Here is a 22,158-nt window from a genome sequence, read left to right as displayed (position 1 = left end):
CCCCTGTCCTCCCCATTTCCTGCCACAGCTATTCCCAGCCCCCAAGAGAACGTGCCACTTTCCTAAGCCAGAGGCCCATTTCCTGTCTGCACTCCAACCAGATAACAGCAGAGGGTGCTGGGAGCAGGTTCTGACCCGACTGGGAGACACGCCGGCCCCAGAACCTCAGGGACAGGCTCAGCCTCAGGGCCAGGAGGGATGGTCAAGGGCAGCTGGCCACAGCCCCAGGCCCAGGGCTCAGGGAGTGCCCTCCATCCCAGGAGCCCTGGCATGGCCAGTCCCCAGCTCTGGCTGCAGGCAGATCAACGGAGATTGAGGGCAGTGAGCCCTAGAAAAGCAAGGAAGGTCAGCCCAGCACCTCCTGTGGCTCCAGGGCAGGGCTCGATCAGGGCTCAAGCTGAGGCTGCCCAGTGCAGTGCTGGCCATCCCAAAGTCCAGCCTGGAAACCAGAGTCTGGGCCAGAAACAAGCCCTGTCCCCAGGCCCCCCACCCCAGACCCCAGTGAGCCCCCTACCCTGAGCAGCAACAGCTCCTGCAACCCACCTGAGGAGCCCCTGCTCAGGCCGTGCGGTTGTGACCCAAAGGGCCCAGGGCCCAGGGTCCTGCAAATCCCTTCAAGGCTCGGAGGCTTAGCAAACACCCAGTTTGGGTCTGGCTCCAGGAGATGGCAGAGCTGAGAGAAGATGATGCAGCTGGGTCCAAGGTGGAGTCTCATGGGGGCTTTACCCTGCACTGGTCCCTTATCTACACTGGGGGGTCAGCCTACGTCCTTAAAGGCCAGTGTGGGCCTGAACCCCCCGCCACCACACTCAGGCGCCTAGACCCGCCTATAACAGCCACTGCTGCCCACATCAGCCCCCCATTTATTTGCTCCTGCACCCCCAGTGCCATGCTGGGGGCTCATTTGGAGACCGCACATTCTGGGGGAATTACAGCTAAGTGGTTAATGACCTCCCATTAGGGGCAGAAGCCGGGAGGAAGACGAGACAGACCAGGAGGCGATGAACTCGGGCGCCAGCCCTGGCCACCTGCCCAAGGGAGCCCAGGCAGCTGGCCCGTCTGTCCTGTCCGTCTCTCTTCTCTTCATCTCCTGTCTCCCACCTGTCACCTCAGTGGGGCCTGGGCCGACCCCTCTCATCACAACTCCGCAACAGGACCAAGTGAGGAGGCAATCCCTGCCCCATCTCAGGCCAGGTTGGGTGAGGGATCTGAGAGGCCTCCTAAGCCAGAGGCCCATCTTCTGTCTGCACTCCAACCAGATAACAGCAGAGGGTGCAGGCTCTGAGCCAACTGGCAGACACGCCGGCCCCAGAACCTTAGGGACATTCTCAGCCTCAGGGCCAGGCGGGATGGTCAAGGGCAGCTTGGTGCCAAAGGACTGTCAGCAGAGCCCTGGGAACAGGGAGGAGTCTGGCTGTGCGTCCTGCCAGGCACAGCCTCAGTATCCCCCGTACACAGGCAGCAACACTGACCGGTACCTGCAGCCAAGCCGGACTCCAGACGGACGGCAGCCCCAGGAAGCCTGGGCTCTGGGGCCCACACAGGCCCTCAGTGATGTGGAGCAGCTTGCCCTGGCCTCCCCCGTTCTCCTCCCCCGCCCAGCAGAGAGACCCCAGCTTGGCACTCACACATCCCCCTAGCAGGGGTGGATACACTCCTCTTAGATCATGCCGCCATGAGGCTGAGAACCACCCCCAGACCCCTGGCTCCTGTTGCCACTGGGTGGGAAGTGGGGGGACGGGTCAGAGGCCAAGCCTGCGGCTGCAGGGACTGGCGCCTACCCGGCACCAGAGCTTTCCTGCCTCATTACCCAGCGGGCTGCAGGAGAGTCGGGGGAGCAGCTGGTAACCTGCCCGCTATCCCCCCCACACCCCACCCCTGCCCCTGAGCCCATGCTCTTCCCTGCAGCCTTGGAAGTGGGTCTCTGGGCCCCGCTACTGCAGAGCTGAGCGCCCCCTCACCCCCCCTCCAGGCTTATACAGAGGGGTCACGTGGGGCTGCCAGCTGGGGGCCCAGGGGCCAAGCAGAGATGGTATCTCGGCAGGTCTGCAGAGGCCTGAACCACGACCCACCACAATTTACATTCTTCAGTCTGAGTTTGCTGGGGCCACGAGGGGTGGGAGCCAGACCTCAGGGTGGCAGCTGCCAAGAAGGTAGTGAGAAGTCAGCTCCCTTAGGGAATGAGGGGATTTGAGGACCCTGGGGTTCATACAGGGGGCTGGCGGCCCTGTTCACCCACAGGCCCAGGCACCCTGGGGCACCCTGCCTCACCCTGCATTCCCTGACATGTACCATCCTGTACCCCAACCTCGAGTCCTCCATGGCCCTGCGAATGTCTTCAGACTGCTGCCCGCTGAGGTGGTACCGGCCCGAGCTGGCTGAGGGGCAGCCCCAGGTCATGGGCAGGGCCAAGTGGCGGCTTGAATGGACAGCTGTCCTTGTCCTCAGAGTAAACGTGGCCCTTAATAGAAGCAGGGGCTGTGGGGGCCACACCCATGCTGCCAGGGTGATTAGCTGGAGCTTCCACCTCCCTGGCCAAGCCCATACCCATACCCATGGCCACTCTGCCCCCTTCCCCTGCCCCTTCCCCATAATGACCCAGTGACCAGGCGATGGTGGGGTCTGGGGGACCTTTATTTATTGCTATGATCACAGGTCTACCAGCGGGCAGAGGGGTGGGGGAAGCAGGGTGACTTCTTTGAGGACTTGTCCATCCCTCATGGGCCCAGGAGCAGGCCAGAGAAGCTGGAGGTGCTCTGCACAGTGAGAGCTGCCCCAGAGCCATTGTCCACGAAGACGGAGGTGTACTGTCCAGCCTGCAGACACCCACAGTGGATGTCACCACCCACGGGGCCCAGCCGCTCTGCGGTCGACACCCAGCCCCACCAGGTGGCCCCTCCCCAGGCCTTGCAGTGCCCAGGCTGAGGCTTAGAGGTCCAGGACCCCACCCCAGTGGTCCTCTGACCCCCATCCCAGTGGCCCCCCTCACCTGCAACTGCAACAGCCCCTGCACGTGCATCGTGAAGACGCTGCCACTGTTCTCCAGGCCGGAGATGGCCTCCAGGGACCTGAACGTGGGGTTCAGGGGTGAGGGGCCAGGGCACAGTGGCCATGGGGGGAACACCCCTGTTGATGCCCAGAGACCTGCGTGCTCCCGCTTCAGGGCTCACCACAGTACTCTGTGTTCGGGGCAGCCCCCCTCTGTGGGCAAGGCAGTAGGCGGTCCCCTGCCCCTCAGGACACCCCAGGACCCCCGGGGGGCCCACTCACGTGTGGCGATGGCACAGGGACTCAATGCAGACCAGCACCCGCACTGTGTCCCGGGCCCTCGGCCGGACCCTGCCCTGCAGCTCCTTGGGATCTGGGGAGACAGGCCGGGTCTGCAGTGCCCACGGGGAGGACGGAGCAGAGGGGCAGGGGGCTGGGGGCCTTCGGGGCAGACTGTGGGCTGGGGAGGGTGGGCATGAGGGCTGTCCAATCCCCAGTGGGTGCAGGGTTGAGGCAGGAGGTGTCTCTGCAATGGGACTGAGGCCTGAGGTCTGTGACATTGGGGCCCACCTGGAGGGCCAGCCCCCCCCCACCCACACCCTGGCCAGATCCACTCACCCACATGCAGGCTGGCGGAAAACTGGAAGATGGCGGTCACTGGGGCTGTGAACCGACCAGAGGCCAGGCTCAGGCCAGACCCCCGCAGGAAGGCACCCTGGGCAGCAGGCTGGAGTGGGACAGCAGGGGGACACAGCTGCAGTCTGGAGCCTCACCTCCCACACCCAGCCTGGGGTAGGGGGGTGCCTGCAACCAACAGCCCTCAGCTCAAGCAGACCCCAGGTGGGCAGGACAGAAGGGTGACCCATGCATCTGTCCCCACCAGGACTCTGGGCACCAAGAAGCTCCACAAGGGAAGGCATCTCTGTCCCAACTTCCTCGTACCCTACCCCGAGCCTCGGTGCTGTGTGTGGAGGCCCAGGGTTGCCCCAGGGCCGCTGTGGCCTGCTCTCCTGTGGGGCCCACCCACCATGCCCACTCACGGCCTGGAAGCCCTGCAGTTCCACCAGTGTCTTCTTGTCCACCAGCAGCGGGCCCCTCAGTCGACAGTGGAAAGCCTCGGCCACCAGCTGCCTGCCTATCCCCTCAGGCAGCACAGGGCCCAGCAGCCCCAAGGACCGATGCTCGGTGGCCTCTGTGGGGACAACGGTGCAGGTGTGGCTCGCGTCAGCATGGGGTTCTCTCCCACACCCAGGAGGAGAGGGGGTGGAGGGGGCCTACCCTTCAGCATGTCCTGGAACTCCCGCAGTGCAGACTCCTGGGGGGCCTCCACACCTGGGTGGCCGGGGGGGCCAGAAAGGCCTCGCTGGGGGAGGCAGGAGAAAATGAAGCTCCTGAGGGGGCACTCACAGCCACCCCGACCTGAGCTCGGATCCTGGGGCTCACCAATTTCTTGTCCTGGCCTCGGCACCGCTTCTTTGAGGGCCCATGATCAGGGCGCCGGACAAAGTTCAGCCACGTCACATAGGCATCTGTAAACTCAGGCCCTGAGGCCTCGGACAGCTGAAGGGTCAGAGGACAAGGCTGTACACTGACCACCAGGCCCTGCTGGGTCCTGCCCCACCTCCCCCGGAGAACAACAGGAATCTTAGAGCCCAGGCTGCTGGGGTGGGACTCAGTGCAGACACAGGAAATAGGGCAACAGGGCACCGCAGGGCTCCCCTGGGGCTCAGGCCAGGGACCCGTGTCCAGAAGCCTCTGGTCTGCTGCCATATTGGGACCCGCATGGCCCCTCCTGCTGCTTTCTGTTCCCAGGCAGACAGGTACAGCCATGTGCACATGGAGCCAGCCCTGCCTGTCCCGACAGAGGGAACCCTGTCCTGTCCTGGCTGAGGCAGGCAATGGTGGACAGGAGTGTTTTCCAGAGTTGTGCAAGGCTGCAGAGAGTGGGCACAGGTCCTGCTCTGTGCTGGGCGCTGGGTGCGCAAGCTGGTGGCCCAGGATCAGACGCTCCAGACATCTCTCATAACACCCCATTTCTGCACCAGGGCAGTCAGAGGGATGGGAGCATACCCAGCCCCAAAGTCAGGGCTGAGTGAGGGGGTGCGAGCTGGGGGTTGGTCCCTCTCTGTATCCAAGTCTCACACGGGAGGTCCACAAAGTGACCAGGAGCGCAGCAGACACTGGCCTGGCGGGAGAGAGCTACTGCCACGAGGCCAGTGGAGCCCCGGCCACTCCTGGAGAGCAAACTGTCCAGGCAGACAGGCCAAGGGGTCCTGACCAGGTCTGGGGGGCTGGGAGGGCCAGGGTTCCTCCCTTCTGAAGTCCGCCTGTTCCTCCAGTCACCACAGACCTGAGCCATGGTGTGGGGTCCAGGGGGCAGGGGGAGCAGGAGCCCACTCTCAGCAGGAAGAGCGGGTGTCCAGATGCCTGCAGAGGGCTATCCTGGGGTAGGGGTGGCATGGACACCCCTTGTCTGCCCCCAGACTGCCTTGCCATGGCTCTGGAGGGGCAGCCCAGGCAGGTGGGGCCAGGCAGAGCAGGAACTGCCCCCCAGGATCCTCCCCCAAGCAGCTTTCCCAGAGCTTGCTGGCAGCCCATTCCCCTGGCAACAGGGCCAGAGGACTCGCTCTCCTCAGCCTGCCCAGCTGGAATATGGGGCCTCAGGCTCCAATGGGGTGCGTAGGCCGAGAGCAGCTGGGCTGGCCGCCATAGAGACGCCGGTGGGAGGCGAAGGCCAGGATCAAAGGCTCGAGGGCTGGCAGGGGGCCTGGCCCAGCAACCGCTGCTTCACTCCAAATCCAGCAGCCACCAGGCCCTTGCTGACCGGGTCAGCTCCTAGACCCCCTCAGGGAGCCCCAGCCCAAGAGGGTGGAGACCACAGGCTGAAACAGGTGCGAGGTGCTCTCTTAGAGGGGACGCCAGGGGGGTAGGCTGGAGCTAGGGGCCTCCCAGGACCCAGCCTCCCTTCCCATGCCAGAGGCCATAAGGGGTGCTGGCTACTCAGCAGTGGGTCAGGGCAGGGCTAGCCTTGGCCACCCCGGAAGCCAGAGTTGGAGCACCAGATTCCAGCAGGGGGTCTGAGCCAGCTGCCCAAAGCACCTCCTGTTTGCAGTCTCACCTCAGGGCAGGAGGTTACTCAGGGCATGATGGTCCTTAGGCTTCAGTGGATTCAATGTAGCCCCCACAGGAGCCCCTCCACCCCCCACTCCCTCCCCAGGCCCAGAGAGGGTCCCCTGATCCACACTGTTATGGTTCCTGCCCGAAGTCCCACCCCACTCTGACAGGGGAGGCGGGCTGAAGGATGGCCCACGTGGGCCCGTAACAGATCATGCATACCTTAGGGAAGCCCAGTAGCCCCTCGCTGCCCAGTGTGGTGGCGTTGGGGGCTATGGGGCGCTGGCTTGACTGCCGAGGCCTCTTGGGCTCCCGCCGGGCCCCGTTGCCCCCGAGGAACATGAGCTGTGGCCAGAGGAGGACTGTGGCGGCCACCCAGGCCCAGCGCATGTTGGCTGCTAGCTGCCGGATCCGGAGCCCGCAGCGGCTCAATGCTGTTGAGTCCAGGCAACCAGAGGCACTCAGAGTCTGAGCGTGGGGGCGCAGCCCCGAAGGACGCCTGACCGCCACTGGTGCATGTCTGCACAGGATGAGCTGGGCTAGTGAGGGACGCACCCCCGATCCTGCAGACTCCCTTGTGAGCAGTGCCCTCCCCGCCCGCGCTCCCCTCCTCCCCAAGGCTGGCGGGCTCCCCAAGGCTGGCGGGCTCCAAGGGGGCGGGCTCACAAGGGAAGAACCTCAGCCTCCCAGGCTTCAGGGGCCTGCCAGGGGGCGTGGATGGGGGCGGAACCCCACCGACAGACCACCCACCTCCCACACAGCTGCTGCCCAAGGGGAGAGGTTGTGCACTCCCCACCCCAGCCCCTTCAGGGTGGGGCCCAGCGACCCCAGGCGGGGACACACTCTGTCGGGGTTCATAGCCCCTTCCTATGACCTCACAGCCTGTCCCTCTGGCCCTGCTGCCCCAGGCCATAGCCCTGCTCCTGTGAGGGCTCCCAGCTGGTCCCAGCCTAGGTAACCCTGGGGGGGGGGGGGGGTTCCTCCACCACGGGCCAGTGGGGCTAGCAGGGAAGAGACCAGTTAACCTCTAAGCAAAGGCATGGCACACAGCTGCCCCTCCTCTTCTTGTGGTGCAGTCCCAACTCTCATTGAGGGGTTGCCTTCACCCAGCTGTGCCCCTTGGGCCCTCCAGTCCCCAGGCCTGTCCCCCCACTGGAGATCAGCAGAAAGCTGAGCCCCCAATGGCCATGCCCTGCCAGACGATCCACTCTGGCAATGGAGAGCAAGTGACAGTGGACAGGTCCCCAGGAAGAGCTGGGGCCCTTCCTTACCTTCCTACAAGCTGCAGGCAGCATGAAGCTGTGGCCAAGTGTGTTGATAGGCCCTGGTGGGGGCCCAACACCTAAGACAGGACCATCCCCCTTCACCAGCTGCCCCTCGGCTAGTGCCACCTGGGGCTAAGGGTGGTCAGAGCTGCAGCTGATCTGCTACTTGCAACTCAGACTTGAAAAAGGTGGGGCTCCCTGTCCCAGGGGCAGCACGGAAGACCGCTCCAGACCACCACCCGCCCCGCACTGGCAGAAGTCCAGCACGAACAATGTGGGCAGGAGCCAGCCAGCCCTGGGCCATGTGCAGGGTTGGCAGCTTCAGGCAGAACCACCTCAGAGACAAGCTGGGTGGGGACAATGTGAGGAGTGTCCGCCCAAGGACACCTGTCCCACTCCTTATTCAGGTAGATGTGGTCACCTCCCAGGACAACAGCAGCCAGTCTCAGTGAATCCTGAGCTCGCCACTGGAGCCTCAGCTCTCTCAAGTGTCCAGCTGATGAGCCCGGTCTCAAGGAGGTCATGCCACAGAAGCCCCTCTGCACCTGCCCGGTTAAAGCCTCCATGTGACCCTGGCCAACGCCCAGCAGGAAGGGACTGCCAGACAGACTCCTCCCCTCCAGGCTGAGCTCCTGCGTCCTGCTGGCCCAGAACATGTGGACACACCAGCTGTGCCAGCCTCCAGCAGTCCCCACGGGCCCCAGCCCCCCGGCTGACTGAGGTCAGAACCAGAGGGAGCCTGCTCTTGAGTTGTCCACGCCTCCTGGCCATAGCCACCAACTGCCCCCTGGAAGAGGCTCACGTCAGCTGACCTTGACCCAACAGTGAACACCCCAACTCCACACAGGAGGACAGGACCTTGGGAGTCCCCATTACAGTCCCCATCAGGCTGCCCACCCACTGCCCAAGGGAAGTGTCCCAGCCTCTCAAACCAACAAGAGGACAAAGTCATCTTTTATTCGGGGTCACATCAGACAGCAAGCCGCCATGGGCACCGGGGAGTCTCTGTACAGCATGGACCTGCTCCCACTGCCGGCTGAGAGTTTTTGAAAGTTAAGACTTCACACACGGGAAAAATGCATCTGCTCAATGTTCTGCCTCCTGAGTCCCTCAGGAGGGACACCTGGAAGGGGTAAAGACCTCCACAGAGATGCCCTCGGGCTGGCAGTGGATGGAGGGAGGCCCAGCAGAGCCACACACGCCAGCGGCTGGGCCCTGCAGCAAGCATAGGCAACAGGTCCACTGTTGGTCACAGGACGCCCAGCTCCTCAGCATACACAGCAGCTCTGGCCCCACAGGCCACCTCAGCACTGGGTGGAGATGGATTTGTGGTTCACAGACACCAAGAGCACAGAATTTAGGAACAAAGACAAAATGATTTTTTTCACAGGAGTGGGTCAAATACACAGAAGTGGTAAATCAAAGAGCAATTTTAAGTTGATCAAAAAACAAAGAATGCCGAAGATGCATCAATGCCCAGCTGCACGCAGTGAAGTCACCACCTGTTGCCTGGTGGCCCCCAGGCACAGCATCTTCCAAACACTAACTATGCAGGTGACATCATTAAGCAGAGACATAGAGGAGGAAGATGTTGGCGATTTAGGGAGTCATAGATCCTAAGCCTGAGAGGGTGCTCACCAGCCTTGCGCCTGAACCCAGCCATCCATCCCTCCTTCCCAGGCAGCCAGCCTCTAGGAACCAGACACGGATCTGCTGTGAAAGGAACTTGGGAGCCTGTCTCCAGGGCAAACAAAGTTCTGGACCACAAGTGCCGAGCCTGTGGAGCAGGTGGGACCCAGGGAACGGGCTGAGGGTCTCCTGCCACCAGCGCAGCACGTGGAAAGCTGCAGGTGTGAAGGGAAGAGGGCAGTGTGACCAGCTGGGCAAGACACACAGCTCAGCCTCAGTGAGAAAGCAGATGTTCAACTTCAGCACAACAGCCCGTGTGCTTCCCCAAGAGAAACCTGCTCATTTCTAGTGAACACAAGCATGTCTTAAACACTAAGGCCAGACAGAGCCCACACCCCCTGACCCACCCTTGGCCACCTGCCAGACCCCAGCCCTGCCTGCCGGGTCAGAGTTCTGCACTAAGAACGCACGCAGAGTGTTGGATAGGCATCGAGTTTTATATTTTTAAGTGACCAAATCTAATAAAATGAAAAACAGGTTACTAAAACAGGTCCAAAAGACAATACGGGAGATAAGCTATAAAACCAAAGCGTGAGGCCTCCTCGTGGATATGGAGCCCCGCAGCCCCTGCTGGATGCCATGGCGAGCATGGGGGCTGGGGATCTCACGTTTCCTCCAAATCCAAACTACACGCTTTGGTTCTTGTTTTCCTTTTAAAGGTTTTTAAAAAGCTAACCCCAGGAGTCAGCCAGGCCCGCCCTGTGCTCAGCGGCACGTCCAGCTAGCCCGCGTCGAGCTCGGGCCCAGCGTCCTGCGTGTCCGACCCCTCTGCTGGTCATGGTGGCGGCTCACTCCTGCGCTATGCTCCTCAGCACGTACTTGACCGTGTAGGCGAAGGCCGCAAACCCAACTATAACAAACAAGTTCGCCAGGGCCCCGCCCAGGAGTCCATGGTGCCGGTTGGCCTGCTGGAGCCCAGCCAGGTGCGGCCCGGCCCCCGGCGCGTGCCCATTGAGGAGCGGGAGCCCGTGCTGGCCGTGGTGCGTCTCCCCGTCTGGAACCACGTCCGGTAAGGGGAGAGCCTGGGGTCTGCTACTGAGTTCGTCTTGTGCTTTCTGTTTTTGCTTAATTTCCTAAGAGAAAAACAGCAAGAAACAAGGGTTGGTTTAAACAAGCCAGTTCCTTCAGTGCCTAGGAGCAGACTGTGGTATGCCACGGAGACCCTGCAGGGTCAGTGGTCTCCAGCTGCACCCATTTCATCCTGACAACTGCCCTAGAAGGCTGAGCTGCTGCTAATCCTAACAGACGCAAGGGCCTATGGGAACAGCCAGAATCACCATGCCTGTGCCTCAGGGACTGGGACTGAGCCAGGTCCGAGCTGCTCTGACCCACCAGGGCCCCAGCGTCCATGCAGCCCAGCCTCCCCTACTCACAGCCACATTTCTCTGCTCTGGCACCAAGACCAGGGAGTATGCCCGCCCCTCACTCTTGGCCACCTGGGACCTCAGCAGGCCCACCACCCTTTCCCTGACCTGCCCCTATCTCCGACTCACCCTTCAGCCCCAAGGTGCCCCAAGGAGAGGGGCAGCTCTGCAGCACCTGCCTGTTTGCACCTCAGTTCCCCTCTCCATGTTTGTAGCACAAGAACACACAGGAATACATTCTCTTGGAAAAAATAGAATCAAAGTGTTCCTGACTTGGGAAAGCAAACCCAATGGCAAACTCACTTTCTTACCTCCACAACTTCAGGAAATAATTCACAAAACACTTTGTCTTTTAAATTAAACACTAAACTTTGTGCAGCCAGTTGTCTTTTCTAGGAAGAAAAAGAAGGAAAATGTCAGCCTGATGGCTAATTTCAGTTCCTTCATGTTCCAGAAGCAGACTAAGGGACAGCTGAGCGACTAGTGTCTTCATGTTGTGGAAAGCAGTCCACAGCGTGCTCCACAGGACAGACTGACATGGAGTCTCCCAAGGTCGTTTTTACCTTTCTGTATCATCAACTGATCTTAGACTTGATGCCAACTAATAACGGAGGAGTCCCTGTCCTAACTGGGCTGAGGAGACCAAGCGTCCTCCCTTACCCCCCCCGCCAAGCTCACCGTGAAGTCTGATGTCTCGATGCTGCCCAGGGTGGGGCCCTTCTCCACCATAAAGCTCAGGAGCCCCGTCAGGATGGTGGAGACGGACCAGGCCGGGTTCCATGTGTCTGGGTGGAAATCCGTGATAGAAAGACACAGCCTGAAAAAGGGACCCAGTCAACAGGGCACAGGTTCCTCAGGACCCCAGTCCGGCATCCAAACGCACAGGGATGTCTTACCTTGTATTGCACTTAAATCTTCCATTGGGAGTTATCATATAAATACTAGGAGGTTTAAAAGGAAATTCTCTGGGAAAAATTAGTTTTCCGTGATAATAGCCACCTGCAACAGAAGAGAGAAGCAGCCTTGTCATTGCCACAGTAGAGGCAGCCCTCACAGTCCTCAGTCTCCTGCCCATCCTGCTCCTGCCCACAAGCCCTGGAACACACATGTCGTGCTGGCCATCTCACTGCGGCTCACGACTACCAACCTAGAGAGGCCTTACCACCCACCTCACCCCAAGCCAACCGCAAGCCCCTCTTCCCCCATTGCACACCTCTCTTCCCGAGAGCAGAACATTAAGACAGAATCTGCACAGGCTCCTCACTGGCCCTACCCCATATTCTGGTCCGCTCATTCCTGCACCTCTTGTCTCCCGTTCTCCACCAAACCACACCCAGCAACAGGTGAAAAGCCATCATTCCCCCCCACCAAAAAATGAGTAAACAACAAAAAGCTGACCCCTCCCCCTCCCTAAGCCCTGTGAGCTGCTCCCTCCCCTGGAGAGCCTCGGGCCCACCCAAGGGCCAGGCAGAAGAACGTCACTTGACAGGACTTTCAGCGACATGCACCTGTCTGTGCAAGTGTGTGCATGCACAATGAGGCTTGAGGGAGCTGCCATCTTCCCACTGGGGCTCCCTGCTGGCCCCCAGCCCCACAGGTCTCTGCCCAACTCTCTGACTGCCTGGGGCACTCTCCCATGGTGAAGGAGTGATGGAGGCAGAAGAGTGATGGTGGTGGAGGGGTGATGAGCAAGTGCCACCTGAGGCCAGGTCTGCATGTAGACAGGCCAGCCAGCGAGGGATTAACTCTAGAGATAACGCTGGAGCACACCCGCACCACGAGCACTGAGAAAAGCCAAACTGGAAAAAGCGCAGGTGGAAACAGGCGTTCAGCTCAGAGGAGCAGGAGCACCCACGCACATTAGTGGAGACCACTAAGTGGGCGCCTGGGCGCCCTCCCCCCCCCAACCTGCCTGGCCAATCCAGAGAGGCCATTCAGCAGCACCCGAAGCCGCTGGTCCCCAGCAGGAAGGCCTCCGCACGCAGTCACACACACTGAGGGGCTGGGGCAGAGCCACGAGCAGGGCCTGCAATTCTCCCAGCACCCAGGTGCCTGCTCTCCACCGCAGAGCATCTATCACAGGCCTGGGAGGTGGTGCATCTGAGGGTATGAGAGGCCGGGGGCGGGGGCGGGGGCAGCAGGAAGGAGGGGTCTCTCCTCTGGCTTCATTCCAAGGGTCCTGGCCAAGCCCTAGGACAGACACCACTGAGAGTGCCAGGCTCCAGAGGAGGGAGGCCTAGGAGAGGCACATCAGGGGCCACAGCAGTGCTGCCCCTGACCCACTGTCAGGGAGCTGAACCTGCACCTCCCTCCAGGGCCAGCACACCATCCAGTCAACATGATACCACCACGAGTCTCAGAACCAGGCACAGTGACTACTTCCACTTTATGATTTAAAAAAACCATTTTAGCTTCTCTGAGTCCCTCACCTTTCCATGTAAGTTTTAGAACCAATTTTTAGAATAAGCCTGTGTGCGCCTACAGAACACTCTCCTAGGGATTTAAAGGAATAAAACTTCTAAACACAAATCAACACTTGTGTGTCAGGAAGCCCACTTGAACTGTGAGCCTTGCAGGTCTGGAGCAGCACTGACAGAGCTCAGAGCAAAGACGGGGTCAGCGGGCAGCTGACATGGGACCAGTCAGATGTGGACGTGGGAGAGGGGCTAAGGAGACTGGGAGGGAAGGGTCAGAACACTCAAAAGTCAGAGGAGCAAACGAGGAGGGAGCCAGAGTCTACACTTCAGAATCCACACAGGCCCAGACACTGAGGCCCGAGAGCCGTCCATCACGTGCGGCAGCTGAGGGTCCCTTGGAGACCCTGATGGAGCAGAGTCATTGGAGGATGGCACTGTGGACAGCAGGGCCCTGAGCTGAGGAGGGGGACAGGCACCAGGAGGGACACGACAAGTGCTAAGGGGAAGGGGGAGGGTAGTGGCAAGGTGGGCAGCAGAAAAAGCCCTCATCTCTGAAGGAACCCTTCCAAGGAGGAAGTGGACTGTCCCAGCCCAAGGACCAGGAACAGCAGGACACACAGGAGAGCAGACCAGACCCAGGAGACCAGAGTGACGGGGCTGGGCTGGGGAAGAAGAGACTTTTATCGTCAGTCAGAGCAGCTGGGGGATAGGGAGGTTCCTGCAGTCAAGCCCCACACCCCTCTTATGTGGAAAACACTAAATCCACAAAGAATAAAAAACCTTTAAAACCAGGCATAACCCTACTTGCGAAAGAACACTGCTCGTTCTTAATGTCTCTTTAAGTTTGTTAAAAACACAGCATGTATTTGATAAGTATGATCCACACAGGCTGTCCTGCAGCCCATCTTCTGCCCTGTGGTCTGGAACCCCACACAAAGACATCACCAAGCCTGATACCCTGTGGTAAAAACGACATGCCTTCTGCACTGTTTCCTCAGGACAGGGGATTCCCGAGCCAGCAGAGTCCCATGAGGCTAGTGACGTTTCTGCCAGCCTACCCACAAGGCTTGTGAGTGGCTTGTGGGTCACCCCACCCTTCCTCCCAGCAGCACAAGTCCTCTAGGGAAATCGCATACAGAACCCCATGGCAGGAAGAAGCGAGCGGGCTGCTCCAGCCACCAGAAGTCAGGACCCAGGCCTAGAGAGCAGCCTGTCTGGCCACAGCTCTCCCCTGGGCTCCGGCTTCACCGGGAGGCTGGCTCTAGGGCTCAACTTGAGCCCTGGAGACTCGCTGACTGACAGCTCCAAGGCCTAATCACAAACACCGGAGGCCACTGGGTGGCAGCATCCAACTTTGCCAAGCCCTGCGAGCCCCCACGTTTTATGCCCCACCAACACAATGTGCCGCTCTGGAGCTCAGAGGACACTGCACAGAGCAAGCACTCGGGAAATGACTTCCTTTCCCTCAAAAATGCACACGCTGGTCTTCCTCTTCCCTGTCTGCTCTCCCAGCTTTGACTCCACTGAGGTAGGAGGCTGAGCAAACTTGATACTTGAGCAGTCCCTGAAGACAAAGAGGTGAAGTGAAGTGAAAGTCGCTCAGTCGTGTCTGACTCTTTGCGACCCCATGGACCACACAGTCCATGGAATTCTCCAGGCCAGAATACTAGAATGGGTAGCCATTCCCTTCTCCAGGGGATCTTCCCAACCCAGGGATTGAAGCTGAAGACGGAGACACATCAGCAAAACCAAACTGTGAGCAAACACCTCTAGGATTTGGAGGAAACCAGAACAAGCTCCATACGTGTGCAGTCTACTTCCTGCACATCCAAACCAGAAAGAGCATTACTGACAAACAGGAGTTTCTCGGGTAAGGTCTCTGTGGAACACAGACGCTGCCTCTTGTTCATCTAACTCAGAGCAAAGACTTACCTTCATAGGGAGTCATCTCAGGGCCTCGGACCACATAGTGCCTGAGGGAGGAGAGAAAATGAGTTGGCTTTGGGGATGGCATCACTCCAAGGTTGGGGTTTTTAGGGCCCACCTGAAACTAATACACTCACAGACATTCAGCAGGTGACTAAACTCAACCAGCTACACAGCTCCCTGCCTCTCCAACAGGATCAGAGAGGCTATGCCCTCCAAATTTTCTACAAAGTGCCTCTGAATCCACAACACAGTATATAAAAAGCTAATCCTCTCTGACCATTAACATCAACTGACAATTTAAAAATTCACTTCACAGGACTTCCCTGGAGGTCCAGAGGTTAAGACTCGGCACTTCCAATGCAGGGGGTGCAGGTTTCAATCCCTGGTTAGGGAACTTAAGATCCCACATGCCATGCAGTGTGGGGGCAAAAAAACAAACAAAAAAAAACCCCAAAATTCACAATTTATATTTGAGATGTACTTGAAATCTGATGTTTCTCAGTGTGCCCAAATATCATGCAGTAGCTCACCAGGAATAGCTGGAGACACGGAGAGACTGTGCCCCTGGCCCTGCCACCCTGGAAGACTCGGACGTGACCTCGAGAGCAGCTATCTTCCAGCAGGAGGGACAGGACAGTTCATGTTGGTCACCAAAGGCCTCACACAGAGGGACCACAGCCCTATGGACTCTGCTCTCCACACAAATAAACAACACTTCATCTCTATGGCAAGAAGCACTGGAACTGCTCGATTTTTTTTTTTTTTGGCTGCTCTATGTGGTTGATGGGATCTTAGTTCCCTGATGGAATCCAGGCCCTTGGCAGTGAGAGCTGAATCCTAACCACTGGACCATCAGGGAAGTCCTGAACTTATGAATTTTCAAAGAAAACAGAAAAGCACAAAGAAGAATACAGAACTAACCAGAAACACAAGACCAGACACAACTGCACACACATGAGTAACCACCTCTCCAAACACTACTTCCCACCAGGACGCTTTGACAACCCCTGCTCTCTACTGGCTGATAGGTTAGATTCAAAAAATACTGTCATCTTATGTCAGCAGACCAAGAACACACTGGGAAAGGTGGCCTTAAATTGGGGAATGTGGCCTTAATTTGTCACTGTTCCCAATTCCTGTGTCCAATCTGAGGACAACAGGAAGAGCCAGGCAAGCAGTGCTCTGAGAGTGCCTGACAGACCCAGGGCAGCAGAGTGAGGAAGGCCTAGAGTGCAGACCTCTCCAGAAGAATGCTCTCTTCTCCAGCGGCAGGGACAGACACCCTGGCTGGGAAGAGCACACACAGCAGGCCCAACACGGCCGTCCTCAGCCAGTGTCTGGAACTGGATGCCAGGGGGTCTCATCACCTTAACAGCACCTCGACCGTTTGGGCAAAAATGTGGTCAGTGCTGAAAGGAAGCCTGCTGTCCTGGAAGTATGGAATACTGGGGGGCTCCAGGCAGAGGTTCCTGTGACCCACTCCCCCTGAAATCTCTGGTGCTCAGTCCCAAAGGGGCTTCCCTGAGGACGACCCGCCAGTATACAGCATACAGCTTGTCACAGCTCATGGCAAGGAAGGGAAGCCTGTGTCTGGTCTCCAATGGACTCTGCCTCGCACCTCTCCCTCTGCAGTGGGTCTTCCTAGTGAACAGTAGAACCTGGGACCTGACCCCCACTCAGGAGGGTTCCCCACACGACGAGGATGTCCCCTAGACTGCCACAGAGCCCATCGTCCATCTGCTAGCTACATCCTGGGGGGGCGAGTTCTGCTGTGACATTGATGTCTCCCACACACACCAAGGCTGGACTCCCTGAGACCCTCTGCCCACCTGCCAGCACTGACCCTTCTCTGCAAGCCAAGGAATGTGGATCCAAAATCCTTGAACACCTGTCCAACCTGGAAAAGACTTTTTATTAACTCAGATCTCTTTCTTCTAGGTCTAAAAAATTTTTTACAGTATTTAAGATCAAAACATAAAATACTGAAAACCCTCCAAACAGAAAAAATGCTCCTTGATGTTTCAGCCCTACACTGTTTCTCACAAAATCACCAGCACACCTGATAAGGGCAGCGCCTCTGTGGCGTGGCAAGTTCCATGAAATGCACGTCCACAGGCACAGAGCGGGGTTCAGGACCCAATCCCCATCACAAACTTGCCAACGTAGGACAGGCCAGCTCACAGCATCAAGAAGCAAAGAGCAGAGAAGGAGAGTCAAGACAAGGAGCTTCTCCAACAGGCGTTGAGTCTGCAGGCCCCAAAGTCACCCCTAGGATGGACGCTCTCTCTGGCTCCAGCGTGCAGAGCTCAAAGACAGCCTGCCACATCCCGGGTTGCGGTCCATTGTGAAGACAACCAGAGAGCATCTGCAGGCCTCACAGTCCACTCACGCCTGATGAGGGTACAGGAACCCCCTTCCCAAGCTAAGAGGGCCCCTCCGGCCCTAAGCCCGTCAGGGAGAAGCCAGGTGGCAAGTGGTGCAGGGAAGTAGGCGGCAGAGCCTTACCACTCAAGGATGTTGGAAGGGAGGGGCTCGGCACAGATGTAAGGCACGGGGTCTTTCTTAATCCGGAGATAGTCCTGCTTCAGGCGCTGGGTCGCTGTCGTCGGTGCTCTCTTACCGCTGTTGCTGCTCATCTGTGGAGACAAGTCTACACTGACACAGGACAGAGCAAGGCAGCCCCCAGTGCCCACACCTCTGCCACCCAGAATCAAGGTCCCTGGGCCGCTCCAACTTGCCCGCCCTCTCAGACACCCATGAGCCTTGCAGAGTCTCCTTCCCCATGTGTCCCAGCAGGTCCTTCGCCAATGTGACTTTCGTCAGATACAAAGGTTAAGAGAGACCCTGCAAACTCACCTGCGTCCTTGAAGAACCTTGAGAGGGAGAAAGCCCTTGAATTCGACGGTCATGAGTGGAGGCGAGCTAAAGCCAGCCCCAGCCACCTGCCACGTGCGTGTCTCCCCCAGCGCTACGCAGGGTGGTGCCATGTCCCTCCCAGAGCTCCTTGTTAAACGTTTCCCAGGACATTTACCACTGGCCACAGGGGGGTGGGAGGAACAAGGGAATAGAGGAAGAGCCTCTTTCTAGGACTGGAGAGAGAGAGGGGACCCCAGAGAGACCCAGACACACGTGCAGGACAGAAGAGGAAGCAGGAGCAGCTGGACAGGCAAAGGTAAGGAAGTGTGCTGTGACCAGGGCACAGCACCGGGCCACCGCAGGAGCCAAAGCACTGAGAATGGCAGCTGACGAGGCCGACCAGGGACTCGAGGCCAGGCCGTCAGACGGCACCCCACAGAGTTTTTAGGCCCAAGTCTTAAGGCAAATCAGATCTTCCGTTAGAAAGGGCACTCTGGAGGCCCAACAGAGGATGACTGGGACAGACAAGATGGCACAGGAGGGACAGGACGGCACAGGACAGTACTGAAGGCTGGGATCGGAGGGAGGCAGCAGCCATCATTCAAAGGAAGAGATCTGGCCTGGGTCAGGGGACCTGGGACACCTCAGCTCTGCTCCAGAGACAGGGAGGCAGGACAGGGAAGTGGAAGACGGGCTCCCCACTCTCAGGGGCACCAGAACAGCTCCAGCTCCATCTACTTAACAAACTAGAACATCTCAGAGATGGAAATTAGGTGCATAAGCAAAAAAGTTCTACTGCTAAAAATAAAGCAGGAAAGCCACTGGTGTAAAACGTGGTGGAGATGGAGGACACACAAGGTGTGCAGCACAGGATGGAAAGAGAGGGGAGGCTGACTAGACAGGGCAGCAAGTGAGGAATCACTCTGCCCAACCCGTGTTTCCAGCCTGTCCCACCACAGCAGGACGTCAGCAGCCAAATCTCCATGCAGACCTCCCAGCCAGTACCCACTTTGCATTGCCCCCCGCACCAGGCCGGACCCCCCGCACCTCACTTGCACCTTTCCTCCCATCAGTCTCTGCTCACAGTGCCTCATGAGAGGCTATAGACTCCTGCCTAGTGTCCACGGGAGCCACCTCAGAGCACCCGCCCCTTCAGATGACAACCAGGGCCGGCTGTCTCACCGCACCCCCAGGGTGCCACAGTGGTCCCTCCACATGCCCAGCCCTGCTTCCTGCTCTGGGGTCCCTAGACCTCAGATACCCATATACCCCATACCCCAACTCTCTCCATCCCACCACACCCCCGATGCAGGGCCCACTACGCTGCCCAACAGTTATCACAAGATGTCCGACCAGCCTCTGGCTTCCAATCTCCCCCCATTTCAGTCCACCCTGTTCACTGAAGTCAACTGACCCTTCTCATCGCACAGTTCAGATCACAACCTTTAGGACTCACTCAGAACTGAGCAAATAAATGTCAACACCTCTGCCACCTGCCAAGTCCTCAGCCCCAGGCCACCCTCTATCCCCCAATTCAGAATCCCACAGCCCCCGACACTCCCACAGCCTGAGCCAACCCTGCCTCACCCCAACCACGTGGCCACACCCCAGCCCAGCCTCTACCAGTGGATGCCTCACCAAGGCCCTGCCCAGTCCAATGCCCGACTCCCCTGGTCAAATGCCTCCACATTCTGCCCTTTGCTGGCCTGCCACCCAGTTGCATATCGCACAGGTGCCATCAGGCCCCAGCAGACACTGCTGGCTGGGTTGCGCACTGCAGGTGGTTAGGGTTTAGCCTTATAGGGGAGCGCTCCCCCAGCACTACCCCCAAGTTCCAGCCAGAGACAGCAAGACGGCCAGGTGGTTCGCCATGGGCAACATCTAGTAACAAACACCATGACAAATCAAAAGCAAGACAAAAGCAAGACCACCACCCAGGACTTGTTTCCTTTAACTGTTCACCCTAAGTCTGACATTCTGCCACACACAAACCAATTCACTGGATAATTCAAACACACCTGTGCTTGAACTCAATTAAGTGGCCAACTTCAATGCTTCATGAAGGTTAGAGCACAGCCACACAAAACAAATAAAATAGATCCTGCCTGGGTCCTCACAAATGAACTTTCCTCTCCCTCTTGCTTTCGAAGTCATAATCTTTAGAAGCCTACTTACAATTCAATTGCTCCGTTTATTAAAGGAAAGGGTTCCCTTGGCCTCGCTCAGAGCAGTGCCCTCAGGCCCCTCCAGGTGACAGGTGAGCCAGTTTCTCCCTCTTCCCCGGGCACACAGGGTCCATATCGGGTGCTTCCACAGACCCCGAAGTTCATCTCAAGGCCCCTTTAGGGCAAGTGCTCACAGACAGAGCACAAGTGTTACGGGAGACATTCAAAAATAAAACAAGAAGCACAGTCCACATACAATACTTCAGTGCAGACAGCTTGAAGGCCAGTAGCCTGAACCAACATCCCAGCAAGAGTCCCTTCAGTACCACGTGGACACAGACTCACCCCCTCACCTAGCACTGCCCGCCCAGCGACTCTGGCTCCTTTCTCTCCGCCCAGAGACCTTGGTCTGACCCACCAGAGTGCATGTGACAGCCCCGTGCCCAGGACTCGCACGGAAGTCTCTCCCTTCACCAGTGGGATTGCTTCACAGGCTGGATGGAGGCCCGCTGCTGATGGGGGCCACCGCACCTGTCCCTCCCGCACCTGCAGAGACCGGCTCGGCTAATGTGTAGCAGATGACAGAGCACCAGTTCTAGGCACTGGCATCCAACTGTACCTGCAGAAAGGCTGGGCTTTTCAAGTAAGCAAGGCCCTAAAGTTACACCGTGGGTCCCTCACCCGGAAAGAACAGAGCCCTGATCACTGCCCAGAGAACTCTCAGGCCCTCACTAACTCCCCGGGGACTGCCCCGGGACCTCTCAAAGCACTTCCGGGCCGGGCCCGGCGTGAGTTTGAGAATGGATGTGAACTAAACACAGACCAGCTAAGTGGTGTTAACTGGGAAGGGGCTAGAAGCATACACCTGGCCAGGGGTGAACCGGGACAGGTAGCTGGCAGACGGGGAGAGCAGGCAGGCACAGGTGAGAAGGCGGCCCAGGGCCCTCTCCAGCCACCCAGCATGGAGCTTCCCAGTCTGACCGCCCGAACTTTCTGTTTCCACCCCAGACGTTCATTGCTCGGCGGACTTAAGAGGCGGTATGGAGTCCTAACCGATAGAGATGAAGCGGCAGCGGCGGCGGGCTCAACGGCAGCCAACCCACCCCGACACCGATTCCCAAGATACGTTTACAAACCAAGCTCTACGCCGGCTCGTCCTGGCGGCGCCCGCAAGTGTGCCACTAACGGGAGCCTTTCCATTGGACGTCAGCCGTGTGGCCACCCGAATCCCCAAGTTGGCCGGAGGGAGGACGACCCGGCCCGGAGCCCCGGGCGCCCCGCTGTAACCGACCTCGGGTTCCGCGCACAGAAGCTCCGGGCCGGGCTCCGCGAGCGCGGACGCGGGGAGGACGGACCGTGCGGAGGCCCCACGCTCCCCGCTCCGGCCGGCTCCGGGGGAGCGGACGCGCGGAAGAGGCGCCGGTGGAGGCCCGCGGCGCGCGCTCACCTCTCCCCGTCGCCGCGCGTGGGCCGCCGCCGCGCTCAGGCTCGCCGTGGTCGAGGCCGGAGCAGGGAGCGGAGAGTGGGGCCCGCGCCGCAGAGCTGCACCGCGCCGGGAGCGAGCCCACCCGACCGCAGCCGCTACCGCTACCGCCGCCGCCGCCGCTTCTGCTGCCGCCTCAGCTTCCAAGATGGCCGCCCACGGGGCGGGGCAAGCCCCACTTCCAGTTCCGGGGCGCGGTTAGCTGAGGCGGCCGCTCTAGACGGCCGGGCGGAGGTAGCCTGCATCTCGCTGTCGCCTTTAGTCCCGGGAGGCAAAAGCATTCGGCGCATGCGCACTGGTAGCAGCTCCGAGGGGCGGAGAACTAGCTCAGAGCAGGTCTGATCCAATCAGCCACGGCTGGCCCTCCTGTTGGTCTCTCGGCCACATCGCTGTCAGCGGCCGCAGGGGTCCGGGGCACCCTGCTGCGTTCCCCTTCTCATGATCCCCTGCCTTCCGCGGGAAAACAGGCTCAGTTAGAGGGTAACCCCCGAGATGCCGGGATGAGCCCCGCCCAAGTTCCCTGGTACCTCGACCCTCCCACTGCCCCCTTCCAAAGGATCGGCCCAGTCCCGCCTGGAGGACCCAGTTCTTGTGCCCACTTAACAGGGAAGCGCTCGAGGCAGTCCGCGTCCCCGGTGACCGAACCACCCGGGTCCCTGAGAATCGAATCCTGGGTGACCTTCTGTGACCGCAGTGATTGTGGAGCCAGGAGCCCCACTAGAACCTGTGCCAGGTGGGGTCCGGCGTAGGAATCCTGCCCAGCCCCTGCCCAGGGGGAGAGCTGTCCTCATAAAAGAGTTGCACTGTTTCCCGACTGAATTTTCCGCCCAGCTCATGAATAGGGTCATTATGTAGCAGTGGACGCTGCACTGAGGCTCACTTTCTGCT

The 22,158-nt window shown here is 59.2% G+C and overlaps 2 protein-coding genes across 2 annotated transcripts; both read right to left on the bottom strand.

Moving 5' to 3' along the window:
- Positions 1-2,643: 2,643 nt before the first annotated feature.
- C1QTNF12 (C1q and TNF related 12) lies at positions 2,644-6,594 on the bottom strand. The gene is made up of 8 exons (XM_061161246.1): positions 6,325-6,594; positions 4,432-4,548; positions 4,267-4,351; positions 4,029-4,180; positions 3,607-3,715; positions 3,271-3,361; positions 2,990-3,068; positions 2,644-2,816 (listed from the first exon to the last, which is right to left on the bottom strand). Exons 1-8 carry the CDS (start codon positions 6,490-6,492, stop codon positions 2,718-2,720), a joined length of 900 nt encoding a protein of 299 aa, XP_061017229.1. The 5' UTR covers positions 6,493-6,594; the 3' UTR covers positions 2,644-2,717.
- A 2,880-nt stretch (positions 6,595-9,474) lies between these two features.
- Positions 9,475-21,394, bottom strand: UBE2J2 (ubiquitin conjugating enzyme E2 J2). The gene is made up of 7 exons (XM_061160633.1): positions 21,235-21,394; positions 17,272-17,402; positions 14,770-14,810; positions 11,317-11,419; positions 11,099-11,237; positions 10,732-10,812; positions 9,475-10,129 (listed from the first exon to the last, which is right to left on the bottom strand). Exons 2-7 carry the CDS (start codon positions 17,400-17,402, stop codon positions 9,845-9,847), a joined length of 780 nt encoding a protein of 259 aa, XP_061016616.1. The 5' UTR covers positions 21,235-21,394; the 3' UTR covers positions 9,475-9,844.
- Between the last annotated feature and the right edge of the window lie 764 nt (positions 21,395-22,158).

This window comes from Dama dama, chromosome 14 (assembly GCF_033118175.1).
Source record: "Dama dama isolate Ldn47 chromosome 14, ASM3311817v1, whole genome shotgun sequence".
NCBI classification, from domain to species: Eukaryota; Metazoa; Chordata; class Mammalia; order Artiodactyla; family Cervidae; genus Dama; species Dama dama.
Note: the sequence above shows the minus strand (reverse complement) of the source record. Positions and strands in the feature narration are given on the sequence as shown.